This window comes from Scyliorhinus torazame, chromosome 18 (assembly GCF_047496885.1).
Source record: "Scyliorhinus torazame isolate Kashiwa2021f chromosome 18, sScyTor2.1, whole genome shotgun sequence".
NCBI lineage: Eukaryota > Metazoa > Chordata > Chondrichthyes > Carcharhiniformes > Scyliorhinidae > Scyliorhinus > Scyliorhinus torazame.
Genome location: NC_092724.1, coordinates 127,904,441 through 127,916,543, shown reverse-complemented (window position 1 = coordinate 127,916,543; position 12,103 = coordinate 127,904,441). Strand labels below are relative to the sequence as shown.

Sequence of the window (12,103 nt, the reverse complement as noted above, 5' to 3'; positions counted from 1 at the left end):
GTACGGTCCTCAGCACCACCTCCTCCCTCGGGGTGTCCAGTGGCCCGCGGGCTTCTCCATGGGATGGGGGTGCAAACGGAGCATTCCCCCGAGGCATCCCCAACATCTGCGCTGCCAGTCCTGGGGTCCCGCCGTGGCATCAGCAAGGGTCTGGACGTTAGCGGCTATGGAGCCCAGGGAGTGTGCCATCCCTGACTGGGATCGTGACACATCCCACTGGGACTGTGCTACCTCACTCTGGGACTGTGCCATCTCCCTCTGTGTCTGTTCGACGCTGGCCAGCACCTGGGCAATGGCATGGATGCTCTCAGCCATGGCCTGCTGGGACTGGGCCATGGCCTGCTGGGACTGGGCCATGGCTTGCTGAGACTGGGCCATGGCCTGCTGAGACTGGGCCATGGCCTGCTGAGACTGGGCCGTGGCCTGCTGGGACTGGGCCATGGCCTGCTGAGACTGGGCCATGGCCTGCTGAGACTGGGCCATGGCCTGCTGGGACTGGGCCACAGTGAGGAGTGCCGCCGCAATCTGCACATGGCTCTGGCACATGGCTGCCTGTGAGTGGGCAGCCATGTCCTGGGCCCACGGGTGGGGGTGCATGGGGTGAAGTGGAGTGGGGTTGGGTGGGGTGAAGGGGGGGGGGGGGGGGTTGTGGTGAGGGGGGATGGGGTTTGGCACAAATGTGTTGTGAGGGGCCATGGCTAGGCAGGGGCACGTCTCACTTGATGACACGCCTCCGACCTTGGCATCGACAACCTCCCAACCCTCGGGTCCGCCAGCGAGGCCAAGTGCCCTTTGCTCGGCCACGGTGAGGGGATACAGTTCAGGTGCCCCCCCCCCCCAAGTCTTCTCCCACTCCCTGTGGTTATGGGCCTTTTTCTCCTGGGGCGGGGGGGCATACAGACAGCAACAGTGTTAGATGGTCCGACGCATGCTGCCCAGCGATTGGGTCCATGATAGCATTGGTGCACAGGGCCCGAGGCCACTGCGGCTGCCATGGGTGTGTGCAGCCATCAGGGTCAGGGCAGGGGTGGGACTGTCCCATTGTGGGGGGGGGGGGGGAGCAGTTCACATGTGTTGGTGCCATGGGCACAGTGATGGATACTCACCCTGGCTGCCCTGAGTAGGTTATGCAACTTTTTGCGGCACTGCTCACCTGTCCTGACAACCGTCCCGATGGCGCTGACGGCATCGCCCACCTCCACCCATGGACGCTGGAAGGCGGCGGCTGCTATCCTGTTGCCGGGTGCGGGATACAGGACCCCCCTCCTCTGCTCCATGGCATCCAGGAAGGTGTCCAGCTCTACCTCCCGAAATCTCGGCACTGTACGGCGGGCGGCCATCATCCATGCGACGGAAGTGTTTGTGGCGGATGTGACTTTAAGGCGCGTATCGGTGGCCGCTCCCTCAGATGCTTCCCGCGGTGCCCATGCTGGCCCCTTGTGGGCTGTTGAATCGGTGGGCCTGGGAGCCCATTGACGCCGTGGTAAAAGTCTACGGAGTTTACGACGGTGTCAACACTGAGCCACATTATCGGAGAACTCAGCCCGTGATCTAACTGCAATTGCGGAGACATGGCTGCAGGGTGACCAAGGCTAGGAACAAAATATTCAAGGATCTGTGAAATTTAGGAAGGATAGGCAAAAAGGAAAAGGAGGTGGCATAGTGCTGTTAATAAAGGATGAGATTAGTACGTTAGTCAGAAAGGATCTTAGATCAGAAGATCAAGATGTTCAATCAGTTTGGATGGAACTAAGAAACAACAAGATGCAACAAACATTGGTAGATGTTGTTTATAGGCCATTGAGCAATAGTGGTAATGCAGGGCATGATATAAATCAGGAAAATAGAGGTACATGTAAAAGAGTAATGCAGTAATCATGGGGGTCTTCAATATACATATAAACTGGGTAAATCTAATTAGCACTAATGCTGTGGAGGACAAATTCCTTGAATGTATACAAGATGGTTTTCCAGAATAGTATGCTAAAGTTCCAGCGAGAGGACAGGCTATTCTAGATCGAGTATGGTGCAATGAAAAAGGCTTCTTAATAAGGGAAGAAACTTTAGGGAAGAGTGACCATAATATGCTGGAATGCTACATTAAGATTTTAAGTAATGTAGTTCAATTTTAAGTCTGGACAAAGGAAACTAAGAAGGTATGAGTGGCAAGTTGGCTGTGGTAGATTGGGAAACTACCTTAAAAGGTATGATGGTAGACAAGCAATAGCCAGCATTTAAATTATTAGTACATGGTTTGAAACAAATCTACATTCCTTTTAGATACAAAATCCAAAAAGGAAAAGTGACCCAGCCTTGGCTAATAAGAGAAGTTAAGGACTGTATCAGATCCAAGGAATAGGCATATAAATTTACCAAAAAAGTAGTAAGCCTAAGGAGTAGGAGCATTTTAGAATTCATTTAGAACACATTTTAGAAACTGATAAAGGAAGAGAAAATACAATATCAAAGTAAACTAATGTGAAACATAAAAATGGACAGTAAAAGCTTCGATAGGTAGATGAAATGGAAAAGGTTAGCAAAGTCAAATGTGCGGCCATTACATGATGATAGGAGTATTTATAATGGAGAATAAGGAAAGGCAGAGAAACTAAACAGATATTTTGGGCGGGATTTTCCGTGCAACCCGCTGCGTGTTATGGGGTGGTGACGGCAGCCTGCCATCGGCCAGTGGAGGGATCTTCTGGTCCTGCCACTGTCAATGGGGTTTCTCATTGAATGCACCCCCTCACCACTGGAAAACCTGCAGCGGGGGTGGGCCATTGGTGAGACCGGAGGATCTTGCTTACGTGGACGGCCAGGAGATTCCAACCTTTGTGTGTATTTTCACCTTGGAGGATACAAAAAAAACCTTAAATACTAGAGAAGCAATGGACTCGCGAGATTGAAGACCGTAAAGAAATTAGTATTAGTAAAAAGAAGTTCCAGAGAAATTAATAGGACTAAAGGTTGATAAAGGGGCAGCATGGTAGCATTGTGGATAGCACAATTCCTTCACAGCTCCAGGGTCCCAGGTTTGATTCTGGCTTGGGTCACTGTCTGTGCGGAGTCTGCACATCCTCCCCGTGTGTGTGTGGGTTTCCTCCGGGTGCTCCGGTTTCCAAAGGTGTGCAGGTTAGGTGGATTGGCCATGATAAATTGCCCTTAGTGTCCAAAATTGCCCTGAGTGTTGGGTGGGGTTACTGGGTTATGGGGATAGGGTGGAGGTGTTGACCTTGGGTAGGGTGCTCTTTCCAAGAGCCGGTGCAGACTCGATGGGCTGAATAGCCTCCTTCTGCACTGTAAATTCTATGATAATCTATGATAATCTATGAAATTCCCTGGACCTGATGGTCTGCATCCCATAATATTGAATGAGGTTACTGTCGGGATCGGAAGTCATCTTCCAAAATTCTACAGATTCTGGAATGTTTGCTGCAGATTGCAAGGTAGCAAACGTAACCCCTTTAAGGAGAGAGAGAGAAAATGGCGAACCACAGACCTTTTAGCTTGACATCCGGAGTTCGGAAAGTGCTAGAACCTGTTCTAAAGGATGTGATAACTGGACACTTAGAAAATAATGGCAGGATTGGGTAGAATCAACATAGATTTATGAAATGGAAATCATGTTTGACAATTCTGTTGAGGTTTTTTGATGATGTAGCTCGCAGATTAGATAAAGGGGAACCAGTGGATGGAGTGTATTTGGATTTTCAGAAGGTTCCACAGAGATTAGTAAGCAAAATGAGGACATTTGGAATAAGGAGTAATAAACTGGCATGGATTGAGAATTGTTTTATGGATAGAAAACAGGAAGAAAGGGGTCATCCTCAGGTTGACAGGCTGTGAATAAATGGGTACCAGTGCTGGGGTCTCAGCTGTTCACAATTGGAAGAGTCTTTCCTGTTATTTCCTTAGTTCCAATGCTTTTTATTTTATTTTATTATTTTTGGACCATGGACCCATAATTGGGATGTGCCTTTAAGCAGAAGACTCGGTTGAAATAGTCTGCTTGCCAGGACACCGTGTTCCCAGGTTTTGTATTTTGGAGAGGAAAATTCAGACTCCTCGGCATCGAGTGGATCTTAGGAACCAGCTTTTGAGGGATGTGGTTCAATTGGTTAACTGGCAATCGGTGAGTTGGTCAGGGACAATGTTCTGCCTGACAACAGTAAGTTATTTGGTTCTTGTCTGATGCTTTCTGAGAGAACGTGGCAAAAGGAACTTGGAAGTGAAAGGAGTTCTTTTTCTCTCCCTCCTGCTTGCTGAAGTTAAAAACCTACTCTATTGTTCTTAAAGCACTGAGTGCTGGCACACTCTTTGCTATGAACCTCAAATGATGCTAAGTCTGCAGAGAAAGCAGACAACCTTACCAGAGAAAACCATCTCAAGCCTAGAAGGAAGAAGTGCCAAAATGAAAGTCTGAACGTCAGAAAGACATCGACTGGAAGTCATCCCAGTGCATCAAAGATCCTTATCTTTGTATTTTTATTAATATTGTCTTTCCCTTTTCACCACCCTTTCCCCGATGTGTTGTTTGTCTGTGTGTATGTGTGGAGAGAGTGCGGCAAGTTAAGAAGGGGTGAGGGCTGGAAAAGGGGTAGAAGATAGACAGTTACATTTTCTGTCTTAATTATAATACTGTACATAATAAAAGACTACTCGTGCTTTAAAGTTATAAACCTGGTGACTATCGTTTATTGGGATCAACAATGGTCCTCGGGTATTTTAAATAAAATCGTATTTCACCCGTGTTGCAACTCTGGGTCAAGTGGGACTCTAGCCTAGGTGTCGTGACATACATAATCTATATCAATGATTTGGATGTGGGGACCGAATGTAACATGTCCAAGTTTGCAAATGACACAAGACTAGGTGGGAATGGGAGTTGTGTGGAGGATACAAAGAGGCTTCCATGGGAGTTAGACAGGCTAAATGAGTCCAGAACCAGGGCACACAATGTCAGAATATGAGATAGGCCATTTAGGACTGAGATGAGGAGGAATTTCTTCGCTCAGAGTGGGGTGAATCTGAGAAAGCCTTTACCCAGATGGCTGTGGAGGCTCAGAGATCAAGGAAAATTGAAGACAGAGATGGGTAGATTTCGCATTATTAAAGATATCAAGAGATTTGGGGCTAGTGTGGGAAAATGGCATTGAGGGAGAAGATCAACCATGATCCAGTTGAATGCTGGAGAAGGCTTGATGGGTTGAATGATTTACTCCTTCTTCTATTTCTGATGTCTTCTTGCTGTTCCTCCACTGCCTGGCCAGTTTGCTCCTGCTGCCTCCAATTGTGCTCCACCTTGTTTTGCAGGAAATAGGAAAGAGCGTTGGTGCATGATGTGTGACCAGTTTGTCAGATGTATCTCTCAAGGTGGAGTAATAGGCAGCATGTGGAAATTGTGAGATATGGGGATGTGAGTGTGAGGCTTACAGCAGTGCTATGTTTGGGAGGGTGCTGTATAAAATATAATTGCAGGGGCAGCACGGTGGCGCAGTGGGTTAGCCCTGCTGCCTCACGGCGCCGAGGTCCCAGGTTCGATCCCAGCTCTGGGTCACTGACCGTGTGGAGTTTGCACATTAACCCCGTGTTTGTGTGGGTTTCACCCCCACAACCCAAAGATGTGCAGGGTAGGTGGATTGGCCATGCTACATTGCCCCTTAATTGGAAAAAAAATGAATTGGGTACTCTAAATTCATAAAAATAAAGAAAGAAAGAAAAAAAAATAAAAAGAAAATTAAAAAAAATAAAAATAAAATATAATTGCCAGGAATGTGTCCCAAATGATAGAAATTGTTGCTGGGTGAATGATGAGGCTGTGCTGAGCTGAACAGTGTTTGAGGCTAAAGGTGCAGGTAGTTGGACTTGGCATTTAAAGATGCATTCACTGACTTTAATCACTCGGATGAAGTCATTGAACATCTTGCAGCACTGCATCCGGGTCTTTGGTGCGTGACTTCTGCCATTGGCTTCCGCAACTAACTGCTTCCATTAAATATGAACATGTGTCTGGTGGGCCTCCTTTTCTCCTGGAGGCACAGGACACCTCTCCTCTTTTTCACCCCTTCCAGCAAGACGTCAAGTGCAGTATCTGACAGCTTGGAATCCATTCTCACCCATGTTGTCCTATTGTTCTGTTTTTCCCAGGTTCTGTCCTGCTCCCTCGCACTCCCAGCAACTGAACCAGCCACAATGCATCTGCTCTTTAAACAGCAATGACTAGTTGCAACAGATGATACCTTATTCAGGTGCCAAGCCAACCAACAGTGTGGTTAGTGCTGGTTGGACAGTGAAATTATTTAAAACAGCCAGAAACATGTAACCCCCATGTTGATAGTGTTGCAGTCAATGGTCATGAGCTAATTATGCATCGTGACTCCGTGCGTTGTTTTGGGTGCTGTTGAATTTAGCCCCAGATTCTTTCGGTTCAATTTTTAACGTATTTTCTCTCTTTCTTAATTTTCCTGGTCAGAATTTATACCGTACAATAATATAGTAACTAGGAATAATAATATTCTTCCTACCTTCCACATATTAGCATCTTTTCCATACACAACTGCCATGTTGTTGACCTTGCTTGATTGAATGGCCTTTTTCTCAGTGTTATTCAGTATCTCAGCTACAAAACCCATAAATGAGTTGTCAGGACTGTGTGCTATCAAGAAACAAATAGCACACATTGTGGTAAATAACAGATATGCAGAACCTTAAAATTATTGAACGAGAACAATATAAATATGATGACATGCAAAATACGGTCATCAGTTTTGTTATCAATTCATATTGGCTTTATTCTAATCATACAGTATTTAGATTTTGAAGCTGGGTCGCATATGTGTTTCTCATTATATAGCAGCTAAAATAAGAATGCCAAAAAAGTGGAGAAATTATATTTTGTATTATTTAGTAGCATCCAATTTTTATTTTATGTCTGCAGATATAAATACCTTCACACGACCCAGTAAAGTACCGTAATACATCCTTGTATATAATCAGTTGTTATCATTGTAATTTTGTGCAGAGTAGTTTGCAACAATCATTTGGTAATGCAAAAGACCCTACAAAATCAGGCCAGAAATATGGAGAAGTCTAGTGGATAGGAAAAATGTTGTTTGCACATGGGAAAAAAAACCAATGATCCTGGTCTGTATTGTGACGACGGTTATAGCAAGCTCTGATATGGTTACCCTCAATGCTGGTAGAACAAAGCATTCACTAGACAGTCACTTTGGCTGTTATCTGCCAAACATATTTACGAAACAGTAATGGCTGGTTAATCAGAAGCAATGACAGACAGCAGATCATCACAGAGATAGAAAAAAAATTATGCCTGCTGTGCTAAATTACAACGAACATCGATGAACATTGGTAATTTTCTACTGATCAGTGAGAAACTACCTGACTTCTTTGTCCCTCTCTTTGGCTTCAGACGGGAATGCTAATGGGAACAAGGGATTCTGGGGAATTCGTCTCAAAATAGCCCAGGACAAAGAAAACTTAAATATGCATGTTTTAAATTCAAGTAGAACTGCCAATCAAACATACATGCTCGATGGCTTGGCCTCTCATTTAGATGTCTAACCAGATGCAATGGATTATATTTCCTTCTCTTTTTTGGTCATTTTTGGGTAACATTTGGACAGGCAACAGCAAGAAATTAACTAGGTAACTATTGTGGCATTTCCCCACTGCTCATCAGGTCCGGGTCAGGAGCCATAGGTGGGCACAAAGCACACTGCACTGCACATCTGCCGAAATTGAAAATCAACTCCATCTATATTCTGTGAGTGAACTTGGTTTTTAACCTCCTATGAACCGTGATAGAAAAAGCTCCAACACTGAATGCTCAGTTAAGCAATCCCTCAGTAATGTGTACTAATACATACAAATGGTTACCGGTGCTATTTTCCTCTTCACGGTCTAACTTTACAAAATAAAACAAGAAACGTAAGAAAAATGAAGCAAGTAAAGAAGAATTGGCCAACTGAATTTAGTTTTTCCACCTTGCGCTCTCACAAATCTCTCCAATCATTTGAAAGAGAAGGCCCGTGGGATAATAATGAGGATCACAGCAAGTGACCCTGAAGATGCTCAGATGCAATATGTCGCACGAATTATGCCACAATAATTTCCAGATGAAAACAATGCCATTTCTCCTTGACTTCCAAAACGATTTGAGGTTAACGATCTGCATTATTCAATCCAGCGCACATGATATATTATCTAGTCATAATCCAAATTTCAGCAATGGTGGCTGAGTGCATGGTAATTTTTCCAAAGTCCTTTGGAAAGAGATGTTAGAATTTTTGATAATATCGTTGTAACAATCCAAGCTTGGTGATGCATTTAGTTCCCTGATCATCTTGCGAAGAACACAAGGAAGATAGTTATGTTTGTTGTAGGGCAATTGGTTCACGATATAAAATAAGGATTGAAAAGGGGAACACAACTCTAGTGTAGCCACTTCTGATTTTTAGGGAGTTTGGTTGGGGATGGCAGGAAAATAAGCTTGCTGAAGGCAGACCTCTAACTTAAATATTTCTTTTTATAAATGTTTTTTATTGGGTTTTTGAACAAAGTATATTTACCGTTATGTACACAGAATAAAATATATATATATATACACATAGAAGAGCAGGGAACACGCACAAAAAACAAAACAAAACAAAACAAAAAACTTGGAATAAAATACCTGATAGGGTATTATGCGCTAGCTCAACAACAGGAACTTAAATATTTTAATGAGGTTATGTGCCTCTAATCTTTGGCTGAAAAATTGGATACAGCCTATACGTGAATGAGGGTTTGCGATGTGTGACTACCCTGCTCCCGATGGAAGTGATGCAGACAGTACCCATGCTGTAATGTGTCTGCACATCTTCATGGTTGTGGTGTGCAGCCCAATGCTAAACGTGGTACTGAGTCGTTGCACACTTGGCACAGGGCCCAGATTAGGGCAAGATTGGCATCATTAAAACTGGCCTACACGTTTTAAAGCCAGCTTGCACCTCCTAAATCTGACTGCAGTAGAGCTTTGAAGTAGCTGTGAAAGACTTCATGTGTAGGTAATATTCTGAGAAATAGAACAGCACATCCCAGAGAGAGGTTCCAGGTTCTTCCATGCAGCTCCAGAGACTTCAGTGCAGGGGGTGGAAAGGAGGAGACAGTCCTTAATCCTGCGTAGGGCCAGGAGGCCATTCGGACAAGCATATGGAAGGGGCAGGGAGCAGATAGCCATGGAGGTCAATTGGAATCTGACTCTGAGAGTCTGGTTACAGTGCCAGAGAAAGTTCAACGATCTGACACCAGTGGTCAAAGTCAGTGAATGAATCTTCAAATGTCATATTCTGCCAAAAGCAACAATAACCTCATGCACTGTATCAATGCATTACATATTCCTCACTGCCCATCTAGTATTTCTAACAGCCCTCCAGTCATATGTTCCACTTCACCGTCACTCACTTACCAGTGCTGCAAGCTTCCATTCACAGCTTCCAGCTTCCACATCATTCCAGCTATTCAACTGTGACAGATAAACCATGCTAAATTGCCCCTTAGTGTCCAAAACGTTGGGTGGGGTTGCTGGGTTACAGGGATGGGGTGGAGGCACGGGCTTAAGTAGGGTGCTCTTTCCAAGGGCTGGTGCTGACTCAATGGGCCGAATGGCCTCCTTTTGTAAATTATATGACCTATGATCACTTTATGACCTGAGCACACAGCAACACACTCACTGACACTGTCTCCTCTCTCTTGCAGGATGAGGTAGCACATAACAAGAGGGAGCAACTGGGGGCCAGGCATGGCTCCTCCTGTGCAGGAGGTGGTCATCTGAATTATTATCATACCAACCCTGAAGTGTTGGAACCGGCAATGTGGCGTTCCCACGGGACTATCATGTGTTTCTGCCTACGCAACATCTCAAATACAATTTCAGCCCCATCTTTCAATCTAGTATGAAGTATGAGCTGCAGATGATGTAGCCATTGAACTTTCTTTATGTACAGTGCTTTTTTGGATGCAACAATGCACAGCAAACTGAGAAATGTTGGCAATGTTGCCAGTTCCATCCTAAAAGGATTTATTAGCAAGGAAATTGAGGACCTTGGTGAGATTTCTGGTCCTTGCTCCGCTCTTCGGCTGCTGGCCTGGTTCGAAGATGTGTTATCATTCTGTGACTACTTCCTTGGTGGTGCAGCACTGCTGCAGTACAATGAAGTACTGCTCCTGGCTGAGGTGAAGGTAGAAGTGCTCCCCAGGGCAGCACGGTCGCGTAGTGGGTTAGCAGTGCGGCCTCACGGTGCCGAGGTCCCAGGTGCGACCCCAGCTCTGGGTCACTGTCCGTGTGGAGTTTGCACATTCTCCCTGCGTTTGCGTGGGTTTCGCCCCCACAACCCAAAAATGTGCAAGCTAGGTGGATTGGCCACGCTAAATTTCCCCTTAATTGGAAAAAGTGAATTGGGTACTCTAAATTTAAAAAAAAAAGAAGTGCTCCCTGAAGATACTAGATGGGTCCCGACTTCAGTTGAGAAATCTTTCTCTCATCCACCCTCTGTGTCCAGTTTCTCCTCTCTGTTGCCTGTGCTCCATTTCCATGTCATGATGAGGTCTCAGACGAACAGCAACTATGGTCCCAATGACTGGGCAGCATGTTTTCTGGTCAGAAGTCTATTAATCCACACCACTCCTTCCAAAGGTCTACACAGCATGCTGTACTTCCACTAACCCTCCTGCAACAAAAGAAAGTCAAAAACACCTCACCTGAAATCTTGATTAATAAGAGGATCTGAGTTAATGGGGAGAAGTCAGGATAATAGGGATGAGAAAATATCAGCCAAGATTGAATGGCGGAGCAGACTCGATGGGCCAAGTGGCCTAATTCTGCTCCTATGTCTTATGGTCTTATGAAAGGAGAACGATGATCCCTTTAAATATTGCTAGTTGGGGGTTCCTTCTTGTTCAGTTATGAGGACATTAACAGAATCGATGAGGTCCAATAAGGCAAGCTGGGCAACAAATCAACATTGGGGCATTGACTGAAGTCACAGCCTAACCACTCTGCAGTCTTCCAACATCAAGGGATGTCTGAGCTATTGTCATTCAAAACATGGTGCTTGCCGTGGTCTGGCCTGGAGGTCATTGGTAGTAGATCCCCCGCCAGTGTTTTCATCTGCCAGCTCTCGTAACGCTGAAACCAGTGGTATTGCAGAGCTGGACATTGTGGCTGAGACCTTTTTCAGAGTTAACCCGTGATCTGCAATTCACTCCTCTCCCCCCTTGCCTGACTGATCTCTGACCCCCTCAACATACAGCCCATTACCTCTGGTGCCTTCCCACCATCGCTAACTACGCCACCGTAAACCGGTGGTCTACAGTGGTGTAGGGTATTGTCATTGGACTAGTAATCCAGAGACCCAGGGTAATGCTCCAGAGACCTAGGTTTGAATCCCATCAGGGCAGATGGTGGAATTTGAATTCAATTTAAAATCTGGAATTAAAAGATTGTCAATTGTCGTTAAAAACCCCTCTGGTTCACTGATGTCCTTTAGGGAAGGAAATCTGTCACCCTTACCTGGTCTGGCCTACATGTGACTCTGCACCCACCAGCAATGTGGTTGACTCTTAAATGCCCACAGGGGGATGGGCCATAAATGCTGGTCCAGCCAGCGATGTCCACATCCCATGAACGAATAACCCCCCCCAACCAATGGCCTGATGGAAGCCATTTCAATCTGGCTTTCCTCGTCACACTCCTCCCCATTTGATTCCTAATTTTAAGTGCCTGGCACCTGAAATATGAACACCCATCTCTGCTCTTGTGACTTTACAGTCCCATCAATACTTCTATTGTTTGATGGTTAAATATTCACTTCCCAAATAAACTCATCGCTGCATGTGCTGCAAAGTCAGTGTTTCCCTTGAGAGCTGTGTCCAGTTCAGGAGTTTGAAATATTCCTGCATAATTTATGATAGAAATGGGAGAATCAGCCAGGTTCATCCCCATGATTCTTTCAGATAAGTTGATTTTTGTGAGCCATGTCTGTCTTGCCGCAGACATCAATAATAAACACAAGACAGATTGTCTGATATCACAAACTGACATCTA

The 12,103-nt window shown here is 45.3% G+C and overlaps 1 protein-coding gene across 3 annotated transcripts in view; it reads right to left on the bottom strand.

The window, feature by feature from the left end:
* LOC140395495 (alpha-1,6-mannosylglycoprotein 6-beta-N-acetylglucosaminyltransferase B-like) overlaps positions 1 to 12,103 on the bottom strand; it is a 1,325,626-nt gene that overhangs the window by 139,981 nt on the left and 1,173,542 nt on the right. For all 3 annotated transcript variants that reach the window (XM_072483321.1, XM_072483322.1, XM_072483323.1), the window contains one exon: positions 6,525 to 6,655. In XM_072483321.1, the coding sequence (XP_072339422.1) occupies positions 6,525 to 6,655 (131 nt within the window). The remainder of the gene's footprint in view (positions 1 to 6,524; positions 6,656 to 12,103) is intronic.